Consider the following 27,351-nt stretch of genomic DNA (forward strand, 5'->3'; position numbering starts at 1 on the left):
AGACAGATAACGTCGCACAAAGACGACAAACAAAACAACGTCGCACTAAGACGACGAAATCACAAAAGAAAAAACGAAATAGATGTGAAAATCGTTTATTTCAATAAAAGGGAAAGAGAAAAATAAGTTAGAGGGGTGATTTAGACTAAAAAATCTTTGATAGATGAAGGAAAAGAAACTAGGATTTTAGTGAGATTATTAATGAGTTATATTATGATACTCGTTACTCATCTTCTGACCTCTCAAAACAAAACAAAATTAATCACATTTTGAATTTTGATATTCATTTTATTTTAAAAATTGATGTCAAAATATAACAAAATTACAGAGGTAAAATATGTGTTTTTAACGATGCATTCGTCTGCGTCTAAAACAATTCTACTCACTTAATTTAATTGTTGTTATCATCATGAAAAACTTCTAGGTATCTCTTAAGAGAAATTATGCGTGATTAATATCTCTTAAGAGAAATAAATCAATCACAAGAGAAAAATTAGAAGATTAAAAATAAAAGTCGTTAAATTGGTTGATTATGGTTTATATCATTTCAACATTTTTGACTAATAATAATATATAGAGAAGTTTGTTTAAATGGTTTTTTTTTTTTGTTTTGCTAATGTGTTTTGAATGTGCATACTATGATTCAAGATAAATTCAAATTGATTTTTTGAACCTCAAAGATTTTCCCTAATTTTGATGAACCGGCCTAATTCATCTAAACTTTTATTCAAAAGAAACTTTCCATCCAAATTAACTACCTTAATTTATATTATGTAAGTAAACTTTCCCATTAAAATAGCTACATTCATTTCATTAATAAAGGTGGGGTTAATAAAGGTTGAAAAAGTGATTCCACCCACACCATTTGAAACTTTAGCCATGTTCCGCAAATAGTTATAGTGATAAATGACTTAATAATTCATCTAAACTTTGGTGGAAAATGATCTAATAATTAAAAACTAAAAGTTATACTGATATAGTATGCCACATCAATATTATATATGTCGTTTTTCACATTACCTAAGGTTATAATATTCAAACATAGCTCTGAGAGATCTACAACAAAATAATTTTATATAAAGATTTATAGTAAGTAATAAAATCACATGTGGTACATCGAAAAGTCTCACACTCTCACTATCATTCTCATTCTCACTTTGGCTATATGGCTGGCTTGTCTTGATGAATGTATGTGTCATATGATCTTTTTGGCCACGCAAGCACCTATGCAAATTAACATCATTAACCTTTCATTTAGCTTCATTGCTTGCTTTACAAGCATGGACCAACTTTTTTCTTACTTGTGGTCATTCAAGCAGTATGCCACACTATCAAAGGCCTCGTTTATTCCACGTGAGATAAGACTACTGTTTTTATTTAAATAATATAAAGTAAATGGAAGAAGGAGATGCACCTTTGGTTCCAGACTACTTTAGATGATAGTTACGTAAAAATAAAAACAGTGTTCAATATAGAAGAATATACCAAAATTGGATTCTTTGCACTCACAATAAACACTTCAATAAGAAAATATACCGAATCTCGATTCTTGACCGTTCCATGAAAAGCGAAAGATACACATGGTTCCACCAAGGCAACTATGAATCTCTACCATTTTTTTTGAAGGATATGAATCTCAACCATTTTTGAAGGAAATATGTTTATGTCATTTCATTGATAATAAGAGTTTCAATATATTCCGGTATATCAAAATAAACAGCGGGACTAACTAGTAACGCGACTTCTCTTGCAAGAGCATGAGCGACCTCATTGGTTTGTCGCCTAACAAACTCCACCCTAGAGTTAGAAAAGAATGAGCTAAATAAAGAACGACATGAGGAAATGATACAGCCAAATTCGAAAGTGTCGTTCCTAGTAGCAAGAAAAGCATCATATGTCAGCTTAGAGTCCGTTTCAAAATCCACGTTATCAAGTAGCATAACATTCAACCATTGCAAGACCGAATGCAAACCCAATGCTTCACCCACATCAACGGAAACTAGGCAAGGATAACTAACAGTCTTGGCCAGAACAAAAGTACCATCAAAATCTCGAGCACAAATACCAATACCTGTGCGGTTGAGTTGAGAAGAGAAAGCAGCGTCGATATTGCATTTGTACCTCTCCGGCATAGGTTGCTGCCACCTAACTACAAGATGCAACAAAGAAGCGGAAGCCCCCCATTAAGAGGTAGTGGCGGTTGTTGCTGAGTAGATGATGCAAGAGCGACGGGAGTGTTAGCCAAATGTCAATCAACGACCATTTTCCTAGCACACTCCACAACCTAAGCACTGGTTTCCATAACATCATCCCAAACTCTAAGGTTACGGTGTTTCCAAATGCTTCAAACTCCAAAGCATGGTTACTAGACATTAATATGAATCTCAACCATGTTACCTACATTAATATTATTTTAATATTGTAGATTTGCATTAATTAATTTATCAAATTGTTAATTATTTATAATTGGTCCTTCAAAAAAATATATTTATAATTGGCTAGATATCCAAATGGTCCTTCAATATATATATATATATATATATAATCAAAATTTCATTAATGAGATCGAAAAATACAAGAGGTACTTCAACCCATTACGACATAATAATATTCAACATGATTGCTAACAAGTAATGGGAATATTATGAAAACATAACAACTCTTAGCAGAGAAAAGGTTGCAAAACCATAATAAGAGTTTTGATTTCAGTACCTCTAAAATATATTTTTTTAGAATATATCGTATTTTTTCTCAAGTTTAATGGTGATGGGTTGACAATCTAAAATAATTTTGCACACACAACCAATCAAAATATTTAAAATTATCATATCAAATAATGTTTTTAATTTATGTGACAATATTTAGAATTGAGGGAGTTTTTTTTTAATGGCAACATATATTACTAGGAAAACATATTACAAGGAGTACTTGAACCCAATATCAAAAGACAAAAGCCAAACAAGAACAACCACCAACTAGAGTATTAATTTATCATTTTACATATATAATACTTAATTTAAATATATCAAAGCATTGGATGAGGAATGGACCATCATATTACAATTTACAAATTACTCATTACTAAATTGTAAAGTTAATTTGGTGAAATTGGAATATGTCTAATGTGATTTTCATTCAACTGTCCAGGTTTATTGATAGTCTGACTGCATAGTTTTTTTTTTTTTTTTTTTTTTTTTTTTTTTCTGTTGAGGAAAATGACTGCATATATAATTTCTCAAATGAACATAGATGGAAATCCGGGCCTAAGAATATACCATCTTGAATTGGGAATGTGACAAAAACTTTAAGTGATGATTCTACTTTTGTCCCAAGATGGTTTGAAAGGTCAAAAGTATACCTATATTGGTTAATGATTTGGAGATTCTCAAAATATTCAGTAAATCTTAGCAATGTATGATGATTGATGACATGAATGGTTAATAATACGTGTAGTGTAGCTTTTTGTAGATAAGTGGGTGATGATGTGGTAATTTATTTAGGTAAGAGTATCTGGCACATAAAGCTTTGGTCACCTTATTTCTCTTTTTGGTGATTATATATACACACCCTTAATTCTTCTCATCTTCATTGGTGCATTATGGAATTATGTGCTTGCGATTGCCTTTCTATTCAAAGAAAATCATGAGTTCCACATCTAACAAGTTGAGCCAGAGCAACAGGCTTCTTGCTGAAAAACCAGTAACTGAGGCTAATAATATTCAAAAAGTCTTGAAGATTAATGGTAAGTGTATAGAAAAAGTTTGTATTGTCATTAAAATAATTAAGATATATATGTTTAGGTAAACCAAGGTATTCCCTGCTTCTAATCACATGAATGAACTAAGATTCTATTAAGTTTTAATCTATAAACATATATTTTTCCATACTCATTGACCAGATATCGAACTTTGACCAACTGATTAATTAAGAGATTCTAATATCTATCACTTGTGTCACACCATGTTGGTTCAGAGTTTCACTACTATTTATAGTGACATTAGGTTTGGTGTGTAACCCAATCGATATGCTAATATATCATCAGATTAGTTTTTAAATTAGGTCTAACTCATTCTTACAAAATAGGTTTGTAAGGTGAGATGTGTCACTACTTATAAACAAATTTCACGTCATTTTTATTCATTGTGAGATTTATGGTTTTCACAATATGTAGGAAACACAATTTCTTTGAAGAACTATGTACTTTCCTCTGAAGAACTGAACAAGCTTATTTCTGAGATACATAATGCTCTAAATGATCACAATCACGTTATTGATGATGATGACAAGCTACGGTTAGTTATAAACACAATCATGAAGCACTGTTTTGAATTATTGGAGAGAAAAACACGTTCTGCAAATGTAGATTCTGCAACATGTGAACGCAATCTATGGTGGATTGGAGGCTTTCGTCCTTCTCAACTTCTTCAGGTAATGCTTGTTTATATTTTGTAAAGATGAGTTAGACCCAATTTCAACACTATGAGATTTAATTTGGATATATATAGGTCATTCTGCCTCAGCTGAAACATATGTGCACTCAACAACAACTTTATGATATTTATAATCTTGGACAATCATGTCAACAAGCTGAATATGCTCTTGCACAAGGCATGATAGAACTCCAGCAAATCATTGATAAAGCAACATCAGCAGGTGACAAAGAGTATCAACAAATGTATGTACCTCAACACCTAAGCTTCTTCAAAGAGGTAACACCTATTTTTTAAACCCTACACACTCTCTTAACACGGTTCGATTATAAGTAAAAATTCATGCGAGTCTCATCATATAGAAAACTGACTTGGTTTCTTGTAACTAACTACAGGCTGATAATCTTCGCCGGCAATTCTTGCATCAATTTTCTCGTCTCTTTACAATTTCTCAGCAAGCTGAGCTCATAGTTACTCTGAAGGAACAGCTGCATAATCCGCAGCCCCGGAGCTCACTTTGAGAATTCTCAAGAGTCAAGACAAATGATATGATACTATATAATAGAATATAGATCAAATAAACTTCATTTGCTTCCAATTAATTTGGTGTCAATGTGTGTCATTTAATTTGGTTTTGTTATTAAGTCATTTAATTTGCTTAGATGTATTTGCAATGAAAAATGTTAGTAACACTCTGTAAGAAAGTCTTTTCTATGCACTCTATTTCGTTTCACAGAATCCACATAATTTAGTATATTGAGAAAATATACTAGAGTGTACTATGTTGCTTACTCCCTCCATGCTTGTAATTTATGCCCATATTGAGGTTTAATGTAGTGACAATGAGCATGTCATTTTGTTTTTGCTGGCCTATCTACTTTTAGCTTCATTAAATTGAAGAGTGACTCTTTGCAAAGACACGACCCTAAATGAAATTTATTTGGACATACAAATTAATAATAAAGTTTAAAAAAGAAATAATATTAAGTGATACGACTAAAATATCCTTATTAAGCTAAATAAATCAAGCATACATCTTAACAATTTAATTATCCCCAAGGAGGTTCAAGAAAAATAAATAATGTTTAGTAACAAAGATGAGATGGTGAGCTTCAACATGGATGCAGTCAAGCAAGTCCTAGATAGACAGTTGTAAATAACTTGAGAGAGGAAATGAGAGGGACGAGAATATATATTTACTATTTGCACGTCTGGGTGCATGGAGTAGTAAACAAAACTGGCCTAGTAGTATCTTTGGCCCACAATCTTTTTAGCACAAGTTGTATGAGGGGACAACCTCCCTCGTGGCAACGTAGACCCCAAAACATAGTGACTTTTCCCATCCCAAAGCGACTTCAGGAAATTTCGGCACACTGAATTTTTATGGAACCGGCGTAAGGAAATGTAGTTCTGACACTTCCAATCAAAGGTGTGCCTAGTGTCCGATGTGTGTTAGTGTCCAACACCAACATGATACACGCATGTGATTAAATTCAATCACTTTCATTTGCTTAAATTATTACCGGTGTCTATGTCACTGTCGCATATGCATTAGTGTTTCATAAGTTATATGCAAAAGCAAAAAATCAGGTACAAACATACTGAACTGAACCCTCACAATCGCAACAGAAAATGCAGTTTGTGTGCAACACAGATATTATTATAGCTTCACTGTAGACATACATAGGAGTAAAAATCAGGGACAAACATACTGAACTGAACCCTCACAATCGCAACAAAAATGCAGTTTGTGTGCAACACAGATATTATTATAGCTTCACTGTAAACATACATAGGAGTAAATAAACTATATCCTAGTATAACATAACTACTAATCGCCAGCCATATCCAAGAGGGGAAAAAAGTGCAGTAAAGGGGTGTTTTGTTACTTGTTAGCATTCTTCATAAGAAGAAATGAATAGGAACCTTGGGATGTGTAAGACAAAAAATGATGATACTGCTAAGAGTAAAGGGGAAAAATAATCACTTCCCACTTGAACACGTATGAGAGACCAGTTTGATAACTTCCCACATGGGCGCATCATTCTGCAGGGAAAAAGTTGCAAGTTAAAATTAGATACTCAGTCACCCCTTCACCTGGTACTTAACATAAGAAATATAATAATCTTTGTTACCTTACACAAATCATATAGAAAGATCTATCTATGAATTAATTTAGTTTAATAATAACTAAATTAATGTTTGGAAGGAACAAGGAATCCAAAGATGTGTTATCATTCAGCTAATCAACTTACCATTAAAACAACATCAAAAGCTTCTCGATAGCAGCTAAGTGAGTTCTCAACGTTGTGGTTCCTGCAACAATTCAAAATACCAGAAAAACAAATTAAGTCAGGGATCAAGTCACAATCATAAATGCCTTATAGACATTAGTTGAGCTTAAATTTAACAAAAATCACAGCAATTAGAGTCTGGGAAACGCTTTACTTACAAAAATCCCACAGAAATTCGAGTATCGTAATTTAAACCATCAGACATTCCCAAGTCTCCAGTGTGATCACCAAGAAGGAGAACATTGGTTCTCTTCTTGAGCAAGTCATTGTCATCAGTTGGACCATCAATATCACCGAATCGTTCGTGAACAGGCGCAGCCATATCAAGAGCATGCTCGTTTTTATTTAAGCTGTGAATCAATTTTCCTGTGATCAAAATTGAGATGTAAAAATTAAGAACTGGTTCTTGTTAAGTAGGCATATGAAATGTTTCTTTTCGACTCAGCAATAAGCTTCAAAAATCTGATTTTGTATATGAGAAAACATGGCTATATGTGAAGGTCAATATCAACTTACAGAACTACATTGTAATACAAATGTACTTTTCACTATCAAATTACAGAATATTTCTTTTTTGTTGGACTCACTCACCAGGGCTTAAACATAATTAAATAAGTAAACATTGTAATACAAATGTGCTTTTCTGTATTACTGTTGAAACCTATAGGCAATTAATTATTATGTAATGCCTCAGCCTCTGAAAGATATATTTGCATATGAACATTGAGTAGACAAGCAAACAAATACACAATAAATGGAAGTTGGAAACAGAATCACCTTTAAAAGATACAAGTTGGCCATTGTTAAATACCATCCTGTTGGATACTATCTTCACATTTTTGAAGGATCTGCGAAGCTTCTGCCTTAGAACCTGTTATTATTATTGGAAAAAGAGAGGCAGAGATATTGAGAAGCACAATCAATAACCAACAAGAAAATGAAGAAAAATTCTTAGTAACCTTGCCAACATAAAACAAAATAGACTTTTCACACCTCTTCAATGATATCAGCAAGCCCTGCAGAGAATATTAATACAGGAATGTCTCTTTCCTGAAAAATAACAAAATGGAAAATGAGATCCAATGTCAGCAATCAAATCTTCACATACATAAATTCTCCTAATATAAAATGAACATATCAACATGTAAGAACTTATATTTGTCAAAGAAAGATGGAATATATACCTCCAAAAATTCAAAAAGCTCGGAAACACCTTCCCTAAAAGCTATGTTAGCATTAGCAACTGATTGTTTTATTGATTCATATGTAAGTCCTCCTTCAATAAGAAGACCATGCGTTTTTCCCCACCTAATAATACACCAAATCTTAAGTTTCAGCATCAAACATTAATGTCAATTGGATATCACTGTACCACTGGTGCGCAACATGTGTGAGTGTTGTAACTAGTAAGTAAACTCTGGGGGTACTGAATTTGATTTCTATCCATAAAAAAAAATAGAATATACACTATTCAACTTAAAGCCTATATATGTAGACCAGCATTGAGAAATCGAATCACATACCACTCTTCCATTAGTTTCCTCTTCTCTTCAAGCCCAATAGTAGGAGAAAATTCCAATGGATGGTAATGTTCATATAACTGCTGCCTTTTGGCATCATATTCTGGATTATCCTGCTGCAAAAGGCCGTGACTGCCTACAAATGATTCTATTAGATATATATAATACATAGCCAGTTTCCTAATTTTTGACATGTAAGGGAGCAAGAAAGGGGGAATAAAATTTTCATGTAACATACTTTGGCCTCGAGTTCCATTAACCCAAAACTTCGTCAATGTGGCATCAAAGTCAGCGATCACCTACAAACAAGAAAATAAAAGTCTTAGGATTTGGGTTGAGAATATCTCAACCCTGCAAAACCGACTTATAAGGCGAGAACTGCCCGCCACTTATAAACACATTTTTAGACATTATCTCACTTCTCAACACACCCAGGGCTGCACATTTGGAGTGTAACTCAAGCGGCCCGATAGCGGGTGGTTCAAATTGATCTTGGATCGTCTCCGATATCATCTTAAGTTTTTTATATTTGGTATAACTCAACCCTCCAAAACAATCCTCAAAAAATGAGACTTCGCTAGTATCTCAATTTTACAAAACCGGCCTGTAAAGTACGGATTTTCTAGCCCTTGTAAGCACAATTTCAAGCATTATTATATAGTGCGGGACTTCTCAACAAAAAGCATATTCAACTACTAGTAGTAATGCATTAAAAAAAATAAAAAATATCGTTTTTTTAATGAGACCCAATTTTGTGTTATGCAATTAGAATGAAATGATGACATAATAGAATTATGGAGGATGAAATACAAAATGCTAATCATTGATTTGCATGAAACTGAATTATCATTCAAATGGGGTTGAAAAAGACCTGAAGCTTTTGAGGACCGGCGGAACGAATTGCAGCAAGTTTGTTGTGGAGCAAAACAGGATCACCCACCAATTTGATATCCTCCATTTCCAAATATTTTCCACAACAAAATGTAGAAAATGAAACCCTTTAAATAAAAACGTTAAGATTAGTATAAAAAAAAAAAATACATGCAATAAGGGGGTGTAGAAAAAGTAAAAAAGAGAGAGGAGGGGTGAATAAGAAAAAAAACCTTGATGTTGAAAAGTGACGTGGGAGAAAGTTGGTGGTGACGATGGATTGGAGTTGGAGGCGATAACTCATTTGGTGTTACCAGAAAAATGGGAAAACAAAATAACAAAACTAATTAAGAAAATGTGATTCATATGTCTCATCAGCCTCTGCATGAATTACAGCTCACAAGTAAATGTATGGATGTTACTTAACCAAAACAATGACTCAATGAGACGACGTGTTTCGGTCCTTGCATCTTCCTACTCACTTCATAATTGGGGTATTCGCCCCTTGCCTCCAGCATAGTAAACTCTATTCACTTTTTTTTTTTTTTTTTAAAGGTTAATATGTCTATTGTCTTTACCTCTTTATATATGTTATTTCTGGTTTTTCTTCGTGTAAAATTTTTATTTTGATTTATCTCCTGTAAAATATTTTTTGTTTTGATTTATCCCACTAATAGGTCAGACAAAAACCAATTTTATTTTATTTTTTTCAAGAAATTTTCGTTTTTGTCTGCCCTATTAAAGGGATAAATCAAAACAAGAATAATATTTTACAGAAGGTGAATCAAAATAAAATATTTACAGGAGAAAATCGAAAAATGACTTATATTACAAGGAGGTAAAAACATATTAATCCTTTTGTTAATGCTAGTGTAGTTGTCACAATCTTCTAATTATGTGTGTTCAATACTTTCTCACTTTCAAATTATACCGTCACTTTTAAATTATACGTCATTTAACAATTTCATATACAAAAAATAATTATAAGTTGTTTTACAAATTTTTTTTCATTAATGCTATGAAGCATAAATTAAAATAATTTGAAAACGATAAAATAATAAATATTAAGACCATGTAACACTCAATTTTGGATGCTTAAGTGGGTCATGCATGTACACATCATTTATTTTTCTAATTTTCAATTATATTACTTAAGAGTTTTTCTAATTACACCCTGTTTAATTCTGGTTGCACCCCAAAATGACAAAATTACCCTTTCATAAAATTTAATTTTCAAAAAGCATCTTCCTTTTTTCTTGGTTACACCCTAAAATTCCTCTTCAGTTTAAGTAGGTCATGTAAACTTAATTTCAGCAGGTCATGTAAACTGAGTTTAAGTGTACATACTTAAACTCAGTTTAAGTAGGTCATGTAAACCGAGTTTAAGTGTACATTTAAAAATTCAACCTATGATTCTACGTAATTTCAGTTTAAGTATGTACATGTAAACTTATTTTAAGTAGGTCATGTAAACTAAGTTTAAGTGTACATACTTAAACTCAGTTTAAGTAGATCATGTAAACTTAGTTTAAGTAGCTCATGTAAACTTAGTTTAAGTAGGTCATGTAAACTGAGTTTAAGTGTACATACTTAAACCCAGTTTAAGTAGGTTATGTAAACTAAGTTTACATGAACCTACTTAAACTGAATTTAAGTTAACCTCAACAATGTAAAACTGAAACTATCGTACAGTGCAGTTGAACAAGAAGAAGAAAATTGAAACCAGCGTTATTGAAAAAGAAGAAAAAATTCGATTATTTATATGCAATCGAGTATGAATGAAAGATGTTTTGATTCACTCTTTAATCTTTCATAGAGATTAATTGAACATCAGGATTGTTTGATCGTTAGTGGGTGAAAGAGAGTGGAATTTTAGAGTGACGATGAATGAAAGCAAGATTTAAAGAAAATTTATATAAAAGGACAATTTTGGTATCATAAAAAAAAAATTAAAAAATTGGGTGTAACCAAAAATATATAGGGTGTTAATAGAAAAACTCATTACTTAATAAACACTCAATCTCTCAACCCAACACCTCAGGAAAAAAAAAGTTAGTAATAAATAGATCATATTAATATCTCAATATCATTGTATTTCAATAAAGTTTATTGATTTGGTGTACAATTTATTACATATGTCCCACAAAAATGAAAGAGAGATACTATTTATGCGAGCGGATCCTCTCTATCCTATGTCTCTACAGCAGCCTCTCAATCTAAGAGCAACGCTGATTGCTTAGCGTCTAAGTGGAGGTATAGGTTCCATCTCTTAAGATTTTTAGCATTGGAGCAGATAGCAGCTTGATTGCTTAAAGTATAGTTGAATTGTTTCTCATAAGCAATGCAAAAAGTGAATTGTTTCTCATTAAAAAACAATAAAATATAGTTGAATTGTTGTCAGATGCTTTTCATGTTCATTCACGTTTGTTTACTGTGCACCGTTCATGCAAGTTTAGTTTTGAATTTTTATTAGCAGTTAATAAATTAGTCATTTAAAAACTAGTCGTTTAAAAAAAAATCTATATTAACTGCTAGATTTTTTTTTTTGAAGGGTATTTACTGTTTATATGTATTGCTCATCGTTTTTCTTGTTATAAAAAATTAATTTACAATAAATTTATTCTAATTTTTTTATGTATGATCATTTATTTAGTTTCCTTATTTTTAATATTTACGATCTTTTACTTATTAATAAAATAATTGAATTAAAATTTAAATCGAATCAAAATTAAGTGAGGATTTAAAAATTATAAATTTGTGGGGTCTAATATGAGTTGCTTATTGTAGTCATCATTGGAGTAAAATTGATTGAGATTGCTTAGATGCAATGTGGCAATTTGGGCCCACAAAAAGTAACTTAAACAATAAAGATAAGTTCTTCCATTGGAGATGCTCCAAGGTCATGTACGATAGTTTTTTTATTCAACATCATTTAACACCCACTTTTTCAGTTCCGAACACTTCACATATTTTCTCCCTCTTATTCAACACTCATTTAACTTTTACCCTCTCCAGTGGTTTTTCATTCAACACTTTATCCCACCACTTTTCATTTCTTATTCTTATTTAATTTTATATTTTTGTTTTTATAATTACATAAAATTACAATTATCGATTATAATTAAATTAAAAAACACTTAACAATTTATTTTTTTGTTTTTTGTAGAAACAAAATTTATTTAAATAATTTATTTTTATTTTCTTAATTTAAAATACAATACAATAAACTAAGCACGCGACACACAAATAATTTAAAATGCAAGGCAACATACTAATAGAAAGATAATAATATTAAGATATTGGAAATTTTCGTTTTTTTTTGTATCCAAATCAAATAAACCAAGTCTCTATCTTTAGACAAAAAAAATCATGAATTTTGGTAAAAATTAAAAAATTCATTTGTCATGAAATAATTGAGTTTAAATAATTAAGATGAGATTAATCCAACAAGTCAATCAACAAGCACCACATGGCAGCTCTTATCCACCACTACATTCTCTCTCTGCGTCTGGAGAAAGACAGGTTGTGTACGTGTGTAGTGCACTCTCCCTACAAACCACTTGTTTTGCGCCACATCATCTTCAGTTTGGCCCACCATTCTCCCATTCAACATGTTGAATGCATTCAACATTCTCTCCTCTACATTAACATTCAACACCATTGGATATGGTCTAAGAAATAAACCATTAGATACATCCAATGATTGATAGAGAAAGGCAGTAAAATGTTGAGTAAAACAGTCTTAAACTCCAAATTAATTTCATTCATGTAAAATCTGGTTGCATTTATTTTATGATTCTCAAAAACAAACTGTGCAGGTTGTAATTAACGGTGCTTGAAACTTAAACGGTCCAATGACAGTCTAGTCTTATTTAGTGATGAAGTACATGATGCAACTTGCTTCTCAAAAAACTATAAACAAGAACAGCCATTTAGACTTATTCTTTTCTTTTGAATTGACACTGAGGGGAAAATTAGGCGCACCAAACAACATCTCAGGCTGCTAAATACATGCAGGCCTCTACCTATCTATCAAACGTGACAGAGGCGAGAAAGAAAGAAAAAAAAAACCTAATCACCTCAAAAGTCATTTAGATTGATTCCTTCTAAAAAAATTAATGAATCAAATTCAAACATTCATCTTTCCCAACTTATGGAACAGGGGTAATCTCAAAAGTTAATGAATCTTCATTGATTGAGAAAGAGAAGCTCACAATTTCGTTTCAGTGTATTTCAACATTTTATCAGGGCCGTCCCTAAGAATTCGGAGGCTCGACTCTGAGAATGAAAAGAGGTCAGTGATAAAATCAAAACGTATTTTTAAAAAAAAAGTAATGATCTATTTATATTTTTTAAAAGATAAATATAAGGTGTCGTATATATGCGGTACACCCAAAGGTAAAAATGACTACCGTATACATGAAGAACCTCCACCTAACACCAAAAGCAAGATGATCTAATTCTAATAGACCTAAAAGGCTAAAACAAGGGGACAGAAAATGGCTGGGGGTATTAAAAAAAATTTAGAGGGCAGTAGTACTAGTGGGTATTAAAAAAAAAATTGAGGCCCATGACTGAGGGAGGCCCAGCTCTGTTGAGCTGTTTGCACCCCCTCAGGGACGGGCCTGCATTTTATTGTCTTTTGCTATTAACTATTGGATGTATCTAATGGTTCGATTATTAGATTGAGAGGCTGCTGTAGGGACATAAGATGAAGAGGATCCGGATCCTGATGCTTATATAGCAACCTTTCTTTATAAGCATCAAATATTTTCTCTCCACAACGAGGGTGTTTATTTATTCCGGTGCTAAGTAAGTATTGTACAGAACAACACAAGACAAAATGACACATGACAAATTTTATGATGTTAAATATCTTTTTTGTCTTATACAATTTTTGGTGAATAAAATTTAAGTAACGTAGACAACTTGTATGTGAGGCAAAATTTAAGCATCAAATATTTTCTCTCCACAACGAGGGTGTTTATTTATTCTGGTGCTAAGTAAGTATTGTACAGAACAACACAAGACAAAATGACACATGACAAATTTTATGATGTTAAATATCTTTTTTGTCTTATACAATTTTTGGTGAATAAAATTTAAGTAACGTAGACAACTTGTATGTGAGGCAAAATTGTTTTATGGTTTAGTGATGGACCAAGCTTTTAATTTTCGTCCGGTCTCTTGCATGCAGTTTGTCCTCTCTTTGAAACTGATTTACAAACCAAATACTTTACAACTTGAGTTGATCTGGTATCTTTTTTATTTTTTAGCAGATCAAACGCACTCGTAAAACTCTTTTAAAAAACAAAAAATATCTTTAAATGTAAGTTTCAATCCAAATAATAATTAGAAAATAACAAGAGAAAATCTCTATACGCAAGAAGAAAAGGTAATAATAAGAAACAAAAAGCAATTCATAATAAAATATTTTATTGCTCTCAATTTGATAGTAAAATTGCAAACTCTCACACAATTGTCATGTTTTTTTTAGGGAACACAGTTTTCACGTTGTCCCACTAATTTTATTTTCTAAAAACCTTTTAAGAATGGTGTTGTAGTCTTGATATTTTAGAGTATATTCATTTTGAGATCTCGATTTCAAATCTTTTCGATTATAACAATTCTTATGTTGAATTGGTTCATACAACGCTTTGTTTTAGTTCTAATTGAACGGCTGCCACTCAACAATAAAATTGATCAAACTTAAGCCGAATATTGTATTTTTAAAAGAAAGAAAAAACTCTAGATGCGCCTCAATTCAATAGACAAAGTTTAAAATAAATGAATGGAGAAAAAATTCCAAGTTAACCTAATAGTGTATACTCATTTCAAAATAAATTATAAAAAAAATATTTTAAAAAGTTAAATATATTTAGTCAAATTTTGGGCAAATACATCTAACTTAACACTATGGATCAATTTACACTTCTTTTTAGAGGAAGTATCACCTGCATCAGTATAACCACTCTCAAGTATGCAAGTATATATTTGGTATTTCTTCTCAAATTTATATTTTTTTGACAATATGTTCTCTTTGACAGCTGTATTTTTACAATTGAATGACAATATATTTACTATTTTATATTTTTGTTGAAGAAATTTTAGTCATCGAAATGAAAAAATGAGCATCCAGAAGTTCTAGCTCAACTGACAAAATGTTGAAATTGTTAGGCCGGATGTCATGATCAAGGTTCGAATCCTGGTAACTCCACTTATGTGTGTGAGTATATAATGGCTTCGCTATTTCGTCTATCTACCAAAAAAAAATAGCGGTTTATTCATCAAGCTGAACGAACACATGGCAGGCCTTGATTGGTAAGACTTTTTCCCAACGTTTCCAATAAAAAATGTGGTGGATAATATTATAGCCGTTAGAACCCCTTTGTTGTCACTCATCATTCTCTGTTTTCGAGAAACCCAAAGAAAAATATCACACTCACTGTTTTCTCATTCTTCAACCCTATTTCACAATAATCCCAATTTTATTTTTCACTTTACAAATAATCCCGTTGTAAAATCTCACAGAAAAAAAATGAAGGGAGTGAAAGGAAAATTGTTGAAGAAGCTCAAATCAGTCAAACAGGTCAATTATCTAATGCCAGATCGAATTCTTCAGGTAAAATCCATTGATGGGTATGCAGATTTTCTCCCTAAGATTTCATCTTTCAATATACCAAACCCATTTGTTTCTCGAGAAAATGAGTCGAAGAAAAGTTGCGAGAATTTGCAGGAAGAACAACCACAACCAGAAATTATTGATGTATCAGAGCTTATGAAAGATCTTGAAGAAAACGAAGAACAAATGGATTTGGATGATGATGATTACAATGATAATAAAGAGAATATTAGTCACAAAGGTGTTGTTTCGGTTTCGAAGATTGGTAACAGAGAGGAAACAGAGTCGAAACAGGGTGAAGTTTTGAGAGAAAAAAGACCACCTTTGTTACCAAGAGCTAATACTGATAGAAAAAGGAAAAGCCCTCTTTCTGAAAGTGATAGTTTGTCGTTCCGAAGACCGGAGTTGTATTCCGGTAGCTTATTTGATCCGAAACTACTCGCTGCGTTCGAGGAAGCTGTGAAGGAACAGAGGAAAAACAGAGTTGAAGAAGAGTTTTCAAAGGAAGATAAAATTTGTTTTTTTGATGAAGATGAGGAAGTTGACCCTTTAACATTGTTTGAAGAGAAGTGTCCACCAGGTGGTGATGGCACTGTGATTTTCTACACAACTTCACTTAGAGGAATCAGAAAGACTTTCGAAGACTGCCAAAAAATTCGGTTTCTTTTACAAAGTTTCAAGGTTTTGTATCTTGAGAGGGATATATCAATGCACAAGGAGTATAAGGATGAATTGTGGAGTCTTTTGGGTGAGAAAGTTGTGCCTCCAAGGCTTTTTGTTAAGGGAAGGTATATAGGTGCAACGGAAGAAGTTTTGAGTTTGCATGAACAAGGAAAGTTGAAGAAAATTCTTGAAGGGGTTCCAATTGATTGTTCCAATGGACCTTGTGATGCTTGTGGTGGTTTAAGGTTTGTGATGTGTTTTAAGTGTAATGGTAGCCATAAGATTATGGCAGAAAAGGAAAAGATTGATGAGTGTTTGTTGTGTAATGAGAATGGATTGATGGTGTGTCCTTATTGTGGCTAGATGGAGAATTTTGTTCATACTCATTTGTTTAATTTGAGGTAATAGTGTTTATACTTCTGTATTGTGACTATATTGATAGAGTTTTGTAAGTAATTGAACTTGTTGAAATTTCATTCTTTCAATTCTTTGGAAAGTGCTTTAGGTACTTCATTGGCTGCTTGTACTATTTCTTTGATGAAATCTAAAGTTGTTTTATTATTATCAGATTTTGTGTACTTTTTCAATGTCTCTAGTTTTATGCCTTAAAATAAAGGATCCTACCTGTTGTATTGCATGCATATTATTAGAGTAAATAGAAATTTTACTCATTGAAATTGTAATGGTTTCCATGTCAATTTTCAATTCAATGAAACAAGTAAAGGTAGAACACATTTGTGCAGCAGAAAAGAATAACAATCCCACTGACATTTGATTGAAGCCTCAAGTAAATATGCATTTTAGTCCTCGAACTTAGTCCTCAAAAATTGAAAACATCTATCAAGAAGAGACTAGTTTAAAGGTTATAAGCTCATTTTGATGTAACAAAGCACTGTTTAATGAGTTCTCTTGGTTTTGATGGATGATTACTAAACAAATATTTTGATGGAGAGACTTAATTGATAGATATTCTTTCATTTAAGAAATCTATTTGCTATTTTGTACATTTGAGGAACTTTACCCACTCTTATAAGTTCGAGGACTAAAATGCATATTTACTCGAGGCTTCAATCAAATGTCAATGGATTGTTATTCTTTTCTTTTCTGCTGCACAAATGTGTTCTACCTTTACTTGTTTCATTGAATTGAAAATTAACATAAAGAAACTCTTTGATGTCTAATTTAAATTCCTATCCCCTCTCCAACCTTAATATTTAAGAGAATCAAAATTAAGTGAGGTGAGATTTTGTTCCCCTACTCCATCCTTCAAAAGGGTGTGAATCAGACAAGAAAAGTGTAAAATTCCTCCCATTCTTTGCTCCATTGCCCCCAACTAAACTAAGTACATGTAGTGAATGTTTGGTATCACGGTACCCACCGTGATACCAAACATATGGGTAATTCTCTTGTTTTTTGTTCTTTCTTTTCCTATGTGAAAAATAGATGGAGATGTTGTCACTTGGTGCATCGTGGATAATCGAATTGTATATTGTTACTAATTACTAATAACACTAACCAAAGGCCAAGGTTCTTGTCTTTCTTTTTCATAGAGCTGTTCTTAACAACGATGGTAATTTGACGGGTTCTCTCATGGATGAGAATCTCCATGGAGATGGCATACATATCTAACTGTTTTTTCCTCTTGGAAATAATCCTCAAATCGTCTTTGCAACTCCAGTTCCATGTCCATTATCTCCGGGGTTTCCTGTTTATTGTTTTCTACACAAGCAAAGAGTTGGTTATGTTCTTCAATCATTTGTGACAGTTTCTTCACCAGTGTGATTGGATTATGAAGGATGGATTCGCCCGCCTGACCACTGGCTGCTGAAGGAGCTGGTGATCATTGACTGGAACGAGAATCAGTGATGGTGTTGTGGTCGTTATGTCCAACATTTGTGGAAGAGGACGAACAAAGGTGCTCGTGATATATCTTTACGGCTATGGTACACATAGGTCAGGGTGTTGTTACACCAACAAACACTCCAACCTCAAGTTAGTTTTTGAGTGAAAGGTTTAATAGAATAGAATGTGTACATTTCTTCTAGTGCAACGGTCCTTTTAAAGGTAGGATTTAAGGAAAAATAGGTCATAAACTCGTCGAGGTTGTAGAGGAATTGGCAATGTGATCGATGGATCACCCTCTGATCTTCATCATGCGGCGATTGTTGCCTTCGTAGTAGAGTCCATTATGAATTGAGTCCGAACCCAGTCCGAAACACTTGACATATTAAGAGTGTAAAAAAAAATAAAAAAATAGCTTCAATGATACATCCCTGGTATATTTATTACTTTTTGATAAAAAAAATGTTCAGAACTCTCTGTTATGCGTTGCACTTCCATGGTTTTATTATCTTTTGCAGTTTAATCAACAACAGTTACACAGTAAAAATTTGTACGTTAAAGATTATCTGATCAACTCAAGGTTTGATATTATTTAAGTTCTCATGGCTTACAAGAATGTGGCAATCTCTATGTCTTAAACTTTTATTTTAAAAAAATGAATTTAGTGATATAAAATTAAATACCAATTGTAGTATGCAATCCTAAAACTTAGTTACCACAAAACAAAGCTTTAAAATTATTTAATCGTTACCAAAAAAAATAACAATCAGATTAAATATTGTGGATATTTTTTTTCCCTGTATTCTGTAACGTTAAAATCATCAATAAATATTAATACTTCCTTCACATCTTAAAGACACGGTTACATATCTTGATGTTTAAATTTCCATGTCTACATTTTAAGCATATCTTTTCCTAGTTATCTTTCTCTCAATCTATCCAAACCTCAACATGTTGCAGCTTCAAAACCCTTTTGCTCTCTTACTTTCATCTTTGTTTGTAACATTCCTTTATCAATGTTCTGCTACTCAATTCATAGTGGGGGATTCAGCAGGTTGGGTTATTCCACCATTTCCAACATACTACACTAATTGGACAAACTCCCATTTCATTAGAGAAGGAGATTCTCTAGGTAAAATTCTAACCAATATTCTTAATTTAGGATGATTATCATTTTTAAATTCTTTCTTTCATATATTTATGTTAGCTAGGAACATTATACATATTAGAGATTTCAATTCCATTTTTCATGTGTCAAAAAATCAATTTGGATTCCCTGCGGTTGGGGATTTCCGGTATTGACACATTGGAGATATCAATGGCCATTCAATCAGGATAAGACAGTAACAAAAAAAATGTAGATTTTATTATGTTTTATAAATCGAAAACCTAGCTAGAATTTGGACCGTCATTTTATTGTGTTTTATAAATCAAAAAAAAAAAAAAAAAAACCTAGCTAGAATTTGGACCTTCAAATTTCAATCAAATGACCACCAATGTCCTTAACACGTGAATGAGAGAAATCCTCTACTAAATATAGAGGAGAGTAATGAAGTTATTTCAAATTATAATATTCCATATAGTTTTCTATATGTCATGATATATTTGACATCTTTCTAAAAGTTTGTCTCTTATATTTAACAAATGATAACAAACATCATCTCTAAATTAATGACAAAAAACATTATTTTCGAAATTGTCTGTATGCAAAAGTAGATTAATGTTATCATATATATCAAATTAATTAGGGCTATTGCACAATAGTTTTTTTCTATTATCATTTGAAATACATGAAACACTATATATCCAAAACATTCATGTGCACAAACTGTTTTTGTTATTGCTAAATTGAACATTTGATACAATTGTTCTAATGAATTTTGAGAGTTGTTTACACAGAATTCGACTTCAACGCAAGATTCTACAACCTAATTCAAGTATCACAATCTGAGTATGAGCATTGCACAGCACTTGAACCTCTGAAGGTATTCAACAGTAGCCCAGTAAATTTCCCATTAAAGGAAAGAGGTATCTACTACTTCATATGTAGTGTCTCAAATTATTGTACTTTAGGCCAAAAAGTTATTATTAATGTCCATCAAATTCCCCCACAAAATCCACCAACACCATCAGCATCACCTCCACAACATCAAGTACCAAAGATATCTCCACAGTTATCACCAAATGGTTCTGCTCCTCAACCTAGTGGTGGCACGAGTAACCCTCCAGCACCTATAAATGTACCATCTCCTACTCCTGTAGGTGGTAATGTTGGGTGTCCTCCTACACCATCTTCCATTCATGGGGTGAAGTCTAATATTGATGTGGCATTATTGGTTTGTGCTATGTTTGGTACATTCCTAGGATTTTGGATGATGTAGGATAGGGCAGGACATTTTCAAGGTGCTTTTTAGATTATATTTAGTGGTTTGGCAGGGTTAGTTTTGGTTTTTGATTAAATTAAATTGAGACACTCATTTGCTTGTTATCATGTAATGGGATAATTTTGATTTTGTTGTGTTTGGAAACTGGATTACTTCAATATATACAATCAAATTCAGTATCTCGAGGTTTACAATAATCACAAACGAAACGAATCAACCATTTGCGCTAGAATCCTAGGATATATATATATACCATTTACCCATAAAGTATAGTATAAGATTGTAGGAAGACCTACCAATCAATATCACCATCAAGCATATGAAGCAGCAACAACTACTTGAATTAATACTATTGCTGTTACACAATTTGACTTCACCGGCACATGAAAAAATTAAGAGAGAAGTGCAACATAAAAACAATGGCTGAAATCATATAACAAGTCATATTACAAAAAATATGTTTAATTATCAAACATATAACTAAATGATATATAGTCCTTTCAAAAAAAAAAAAAAAACTAAATGATAGTCGAAAATAGTTGTGCGGTCACCATAAACTACAATTAAAATCTTTCAAAGAAAAAGTTGTTAATAGCTACTGAAGATCATTGATCAACTTTATACCCGATCCAAAATCCACACATCTCCTCATGTATGGAAAAGTTGTGCCAATATCATCCAAGGGTTTTTCCTTGCAATCATGTTTAGGAGGTATATGAAAACAAGGCTCCATAGAGACATCTTGAACGCAAGGCGAATCCGGGACTTTGGCGTCTATTAATTTGTAAAGAACCCACGGCTTTATGCCTCCCAAACTCTGAGCCACATACCCAAAAGTTGATAAAGCGCTAGTAACCAAAACATCACATAAACTCAATAGGTATATATCTGTCCATGCTTTCTTGTTGTGCAAGTTATCACCAAACTTTTGATTCTCTTCATGACTTGGCTGATAAACCCCTATGCTTTCTCCTGTAACAGTTGGTTTGTTCAAATACATAGTCCTAAGATTCTCACCATACTCTGGATATAAAGATGTTACCAAAACAGACTTCAAAATCTGATTATTCGATGGAGACACTTCTGAAATATTTGTGGCGAAATCAGGTAGTATCTTATGCTTTTGGCTGCAACTCAAAACTTGATTCATGATTGTTTGATATGGAGTGAGATTAGGATTAAATACTCTTATTTGGATCCCAATCTTCTCATCTGCCTTGTCCATATATGCTTTATAGAACCTTTTGATTGGTCCCCATACATCATTTGAAGGTTGAAATAGGTAGCGTCCCAAATGATGAAAAACCGTGTCTTTGTTTGGGAACATTTTGTTAAGCTCTTGGTTGAAGGATGGAGCCATAAAAAGAGAAGGTACAAAATATTGATCTGATCTTAAAATCAAGAGGGGTACCTTATGTAGAAGATATTGACTATGATCACAAGAGAAAAACTTTTCATGATCATGACTTGTGTGTTGTAAATTGAGATGCATAACTGATGGTAATAAGAACTCAGTTGAATTGTTTTCCCTATCCTTTTTCAAAATGTTTTGATAAGTTTCAAAATGATGTCCTTTGTGTTCACTAAAAGGGAAATCTTTAGGCAATATCCATGTTGAATTGGGGAATGGTTCACAAAATAGGTCAACCATGTCATCATTAAACTCCACCAATAGGACTCGATCGGTGAGGATTGCATAAAGGAATGCTGAAATCATGCTCACCATTCTGTTTCCTAAGCCATTGGCATATGTCCATATTATGTACTGACATCCAGTAGTAACATTGGATTTGAACCTACTGAGCTTTACCATGGTTCTCTTGTAAGCTCTAGTATGAGGTCCACATCCTGTGTGAAGATCTTCATAGCTACGAAGTTTGGATATGAGATACGGAGAAGGTTTATGAGGCGATACCTTGCGGTATAAGTAAGATTGGTATCTGCTTAAGCATGATCCTTTATCAAATCCAGAAGAGAGAAGTCCATCAAGGAGTATGTCATTGTCAGCATGACTTTTAGTTGATGGAGATGAACTATTTTTTGAACCTGTAGATTTGAACATTTTTATTAATTAGTAAAGTAAAAGTTATCATATAAAAATTTATTTATAACATAAGATGTAGAGATTGATATTACCAAGATTTGTCACATTACACATGGTGCTTTGATTTCTTTGACTTAGTACAATATTCCCTTTTGAAAACCAATCTACAATATTCCCTTTTGATAACCAATCAAAATGACCAGAGTTTAAGCTAAGTGTTAATACGAGCAAAGAGAAAGCTATGACAGAGATGACCAAGGAAGCTCTGGTCCCATTTGAACTCAATCCCAACCATGTCATGGTGGCTTCACTGATTTGTGAGATAAGTAATGCACATAAATCAACCTCTCATAATACATAATAGTAAAATACATAATATATTACAACAAACAACATCTATCAGAAACTTATAATTTACTCTTGGTACGTAGAGACTTGTAACTTATGAAATGGGTTAACATTAATTAATAAATAAGTGAGGAAATAAGAAACATCTAATAAACCTCACAAAATAAAATAAATAAAATAAAATAAAAAAGGTATTTTGGTGGGCCCGTGGTTTGAAGGGGTTAAGAAGCCCGATAATGGTGCGGAAAACCCAAAATTACTTTCAATACCTCCTCAAACGGCAGTTTTCTTAACAATTTATTTAGGTCAAGAGTGAAATGCAATTTTTGAAGCTTAAAAGAGCAATTTCCTAATGGTTAGCCCATCCAGGCACTAATCTTCGATCTCTAACCTATGTAAGAGAAAGACAAAATAAAGGCTGCATACAATGATACAAGAATACCATGACTTGGTTATTACAATTAAAATACTACACAAATCTCTTGATAAACATGTGATGACTCTCTCATCAACAGAGACTTAGAAGAACATGAAACAAAAGTCTAAACAGCATGAAATCAAAGTTGGGAGCATAACCACTACGTACCTGGAGTCTGGAGGAGATTAACTCTTGTAAACAGCTCTTCTAAATCATATATAATTTTTTGGGTGATCAAACCAAACAAAAGAAGAAGATATATATTTATCCTGCAAAAACAAAAAAAAATAGAAATATATTGATTGCATTTCCCATAAAAAAAATAAGAAATATATTATTTGCCTGATTTCTTTCCATATATTTTTAGACGAAATTTAATGTGGTCATTTTTGTTTTTTGAGGGGATTAATATGGTCATATATATCTACCAAAAAAAAAATATATATGGTCATATTTTTTTTTTGGTTACCTTAATATGCTCATATATGGTGATCGCGGAATTAACCAAGATTAGCAACAAAATATTCTTTCACCAAATGTATTAAATGCATCATTTCGAATCTTCTCCGAAAAAGAGACATGAAAACAGTAGGGAAGAAAAATAAAAAATAAAAAAATAATTGTAAACGATTTGTATCAAAAGAAATTATAAACGATAAATACAGTTATTATTAGTATGAATTTGTATATGAGAAGAAACAAATGAATAAGCAACCTTCAATTTACTCCAAAAAAAAAAAAGGCAACCTTCGATTTATGGTGATTATTTCATCATGCTCCATAACAAAATAATCGCCATAAACACTGTATTCCCTAAAAAAATAAAAAATAAACTAAAACACTATATAAATCCTTTGATTTTGTCCTTAAACTTTTTTTTTTTCCTGGTATTCAGTTAGGAAAAAGAAAACTGTAAGAAATAAAAACATTCCATGTAACAAAAAAGAATTCCATTCCATGTCTTACCAATAGAGACGGAAGAATTACGTAAAATAAAAAAATACCTTGGAGAACATGTAACAAAAACCTAAATTTTTTTTACAAAGCCTGGAGAAGATTAAGTGTTGCAATTGGCAGCCCTTCTGGATAAATTTTGCAAAGCATATAGTTTTAAATGAAATGATAACCGGTGTCTTCGGGATTATAAAAGGAAATATTTTTTGGAAATTATGTATTCTATTTTTTAATTAAAAAAATTGTTATTTTCAATGCAAATCATGTCTTCTTTTTCTTTTAAACATGTGTTTCTTCTTGCTATTCAAAGCACTTGGCTGATATGATAAAGCTCTCTCGCAACTAAGTAATTATAATTCTTGAGTTCGAATTCAACCATAAAAATGCATCAATATTATATCTCTTAAATGAGAACTTTGCCACTTAATGTGGCATAAACAGCTCAAAAAATTAGCATTTGCTATTATGTACCTTAAAGAATTTGCTATTATGTCCCTGTGAGCTTAGCTCATTTGGTAAGGGATAATGCATATTATAAGGTGAATTTCTCTAACCGCTAAATTACTTGACAAAAAACAAAAAAAATATGTTTCTTACATTTTTACTCGATACTTTATGAGTTTGTTCCACATTGTTATATTATTTCAAAAGATATAAATTTGGGTCTTCTATTTTTGGTCCTATAATGGTAAAACAAAAAAAGTGCGAGCTTACTATTTTTTATAAAAATAAATATTTATTTTACAAGAATTACATTTTTGTGTTTTTTTCTTCAATTTTTTATATACTAATTCATCCCTTAATATTTAGGGATATTAAAAAATTAATAAAAGTATTAAATTTATTAAAAATTATTATTGTTTTTCATGTTTATCATTTATAAGAGAGGATGCATGTTCCCTTATGCGTACAAAAATATTGTATGTAATTGAAAATTTGAAAGTGGTAACATCGTTGAAACTCACATGCACGCAATTGTGATGTCTTAACTCTTGAGTTCAACAAATTATCTGTTTGTCGGTAGATAATATGGTAACTCAAACTCACACTGCGGTGTATCAAGTTTAAACTTGAGTGAAGGTGTCCAATGTAACAATTTTGATATTGTAAGTTGAACTGGACTTTACATACCATATCAAACACATTTAATATAATTGTAACAAAAAAAAAACACATTTAATATATTTGTTATCATTTTTTTTATTATTTTAAGAAGGAATAAATAAATAATGAACAAAAAATTTGGTCTACCAAAAATATTTTACAGAATGTTAATTTACTACGGTGGTTGAAATATGAAGCACATACTATTGTTTATGAGTTCCTTTCCCAAACTCCTCCTAACACTAACAACATTGATCATCTCTTTGATTTGTGTGTGGGCATGGAATGGTCCTCGAAGAGTCCATTTCTTGAAAATTATAGTATTATGGTCGTCGTCTTCTTGGAATGACAAATGTTTCTTGCATTTGTTGCGGTAATGAAGACGAAAAAATTAGGTACATTTTTCACGACTATGAACCGATTAGAAAATTAAGGGATCCTTTAATTAATTGATGAAAATTGGGCAATTTCTTTTAGTCTAGGGCTTATGTTTGTGCAAATTGGAATCTTACGACTATGAATAAGTAATTTGACCGTAAAAATTTGTTAATGGAGTAAAAATAATTTGCACAGTGTAATATTCGAAAATCCAAATAATGGAATATTTTAATTGACACGTATCAACCAAAAATGAAAGAAAAAAAACAAACATTTGCTTAGATTATACTGATCTGTATGTCTTTCTACAAACTGGACATGTCAACTTCATTATCAACCAAGGATCAACACAAGCAACATGAAACAAATGACCACAACTAGGAAGCATTCTCAACAAATCAGATTCTTTATAATCCATCAAACATATTGAGCAGCAACAACTACTAATTGAATTAATATTATTGCTGTTACATAATTTCACTTCAGATAAATATGGTATAGTCCTAATTTGATCATTGCTTCTACACACATTTGTAGTAGTACTTTGTTCCAAACGTGGTTGATGTTGTTGATCAGCTGGTTCCATTACAGTAATTGTGGTTTGGTTGGAGTTTGTGTCATGTACTCCAAGAGGCTGATGAGAAGGAGGTTGAGTAGAAGAAGTGGGTATAGTACATAGATAAGAGGCAATTGTAATTAAGAGAGTTATCATTATTAGGCATACAAGAAATAAGATGAAATAAGCCATTTTCTTAAACTCTTCATCATGAATGTTCATGTCTCTACTATAATTATGAGATCATTGGTTAATTTTGAGCATGATGATTTTGTTTATATATGCTAATTTCCGTTATGAAAAATCTATTGTGAAGTGACATTCAGCATTTCCCTTTTAAATAATTACAGTGTTTTCCGTAATGGTAAATCTATATGTCCTATTTTATTTTATGTTGGATCCTAATTTGTCCTATTGTAATACATCAAAATAAGTCAAATTGTAAGAAAAATATTCTATACTACTGCTGCGTACCGTTATGTATGTCTGATTCATAATTCAAAGTATTAATCTAACACGAGCTCTCTTACATCTTATGTTATTCTTCATATATAAGAAATATATGGTTTTGGATCAATGTTTTAGTACATTCATCTGCATCGTTCTTTTACATATATCTGTGATTTTGTAATTTGTTTGTTATCTTGTTGCAACATCTTTTGATTTTTCTATGTTATTGTGGTGTTCTTTTGATTTTAATTTTAATTTTTTTTTATTGACTCAAAGGGTGTGCTCTATTCTGGATGTTTTTAGAGTCTAGGATAAGTAGGTGAATACCACAACAAATATCATATTAGGCTTTTTAGAACAAATTATTTGAGCAAGGATAAACAAACATAAGTAATAAAACAATACTAAACCAAATGATTAAAATCAATTGGTTAATGACTTCCATCAAATGATGAATTGTTTAGAAGAACCCGA

General features: G+C 31.9%; 5 protein-coding genes across 5 annotated transcripts; 3 read left to right on the forward strand and 2 right to left on the reverse strand.

Annotated features, from left to right (window-relative positions):
* The first annotated feature begins 3,575 nt into the window (after positions 1-3,575).
* Positions 3,576-5,293, forward strand: LOC11422351 (transcription factor TGA4). The gene is made up of 4 exons (XM_003591617.4): positions 3,576-3,742; positions 4,172-4,428; positions 4,506-4,709; positions 4,826-5,293. Exons 1-4 carry the CDS (start codon positions 3,607-3,609, stop codon positions 4,949-4,951), a joined length of 723 nt encoding a protein of 240 aa, XP_003591665.2. The 5' UTR covers positions 3,576-3,606; the 3' UTR covers positions 4,952-5,293.
* A 779-nt stretch (positions 5,294-6,072) lies between these two features.
* LOC11415179 (7-methylguanosine phosphate-specific 5'-nucleotidase) lies at positions 6,073-9,598 on the reverse strand. Its single transcript, XM_003591618.3, has 10 exons — positions 9,348-9,598; positions 9,116-9,242; positions 8,483-8,543; positions 8,248-8,380; positions 7,909-8,032; positions 7,718-7,774; positions 7,502-7,595; positions 6,883-7,090; positions 6,686-6,746; positions 6,073-6,476 (listed from the first exon to the last, which is right to left on the reverse strand). Exons 1-10 carry the CDS (start codon positions 9,416-9,418, stop codon positions 6,414-6,416), a joined length of 999 nt encoding a protein of 332 aa, XP_003591666.2. The 5' UTR covers positions 9,419-9,598; the 3' UTR covers positions 6,073-6,413.
* Positions 9,599-15,385: 5,787 nt separating this feature from the next.
* On the forward strand, positions 15,386-18,612 carry LOC11411748 (uncharacterized protein At3g28850). The gene is made up of 2 exons (XM_003591620.4): positions 15,386-16,800; positions 17,950-18,612. Exon 1 carries the CDS (start codon positions 15,653-15,655, stop codon positions 16,760-16,762), a length of 1,110 nt encoding a protein of 369 aa, XP_003591668.1. The 5' UTR covers positions 15,386-15,652; the 3' UTR covers positions 16,763-16,800; positions 17,950-18,612.
* A 580-nt stretch (positions 18,613-19,192) lies between these two features.
* Positions 19,193-20,622, forward strand: LOC11420289 (cucumber peeling cupredoxin). The gene is made up of 2 exons (XM_003591622.1): positions 19,193-19,373; positions 20,141-20,622. The coding sequence occupies exons 1-2, from the start codon at positions 19,193-19,195 to the stop codon at positions 20,620-20,622; spliced, it is 663 nt and encodes a 220-aa protein (XP_003591670.1).
* Positions 20,623-21,137: 515 nt separating this feature from the next.
* On the reverse strand, positions 21,138-22,969 carry LOC11415180 (probable fucosyltransferase 8). Its single transcript, XM_003591623.4, has 2 exons — positions 22,762-22,969; positions 21,138-22,671 (listed from the first exon to the last, which is right to left on the reverse strand). The coding sequence occupies exons 1-2, from the start codon at positions 22,967-22,969 to the stop codon at positions 21,221-21,223; spliced, it is 1,659 nt and encodes a 552-aa protein (XP_003591671.3). The 3' UTR covers positions 21,138-21,220.
* Positions 22,970-27,351: the final 4,382 nt, after the last annotated feature.

The sequence above is a fragment of the Medicago truncatula genome, chromosome 1, assembly GCF_003473485.1.
Source record: "Medicago truncatula cultivar Jemalong A17 chromosome 1, MtrunA17r5.0-ANR, whole genome shotgun sequence".
Taxonomy (NCBI): Eukaryota; Viridiplantae; Streptophyta; class Magnoliopsida; order Fabales; family Fabaceae; genus Medicago; species Medicago truncatula.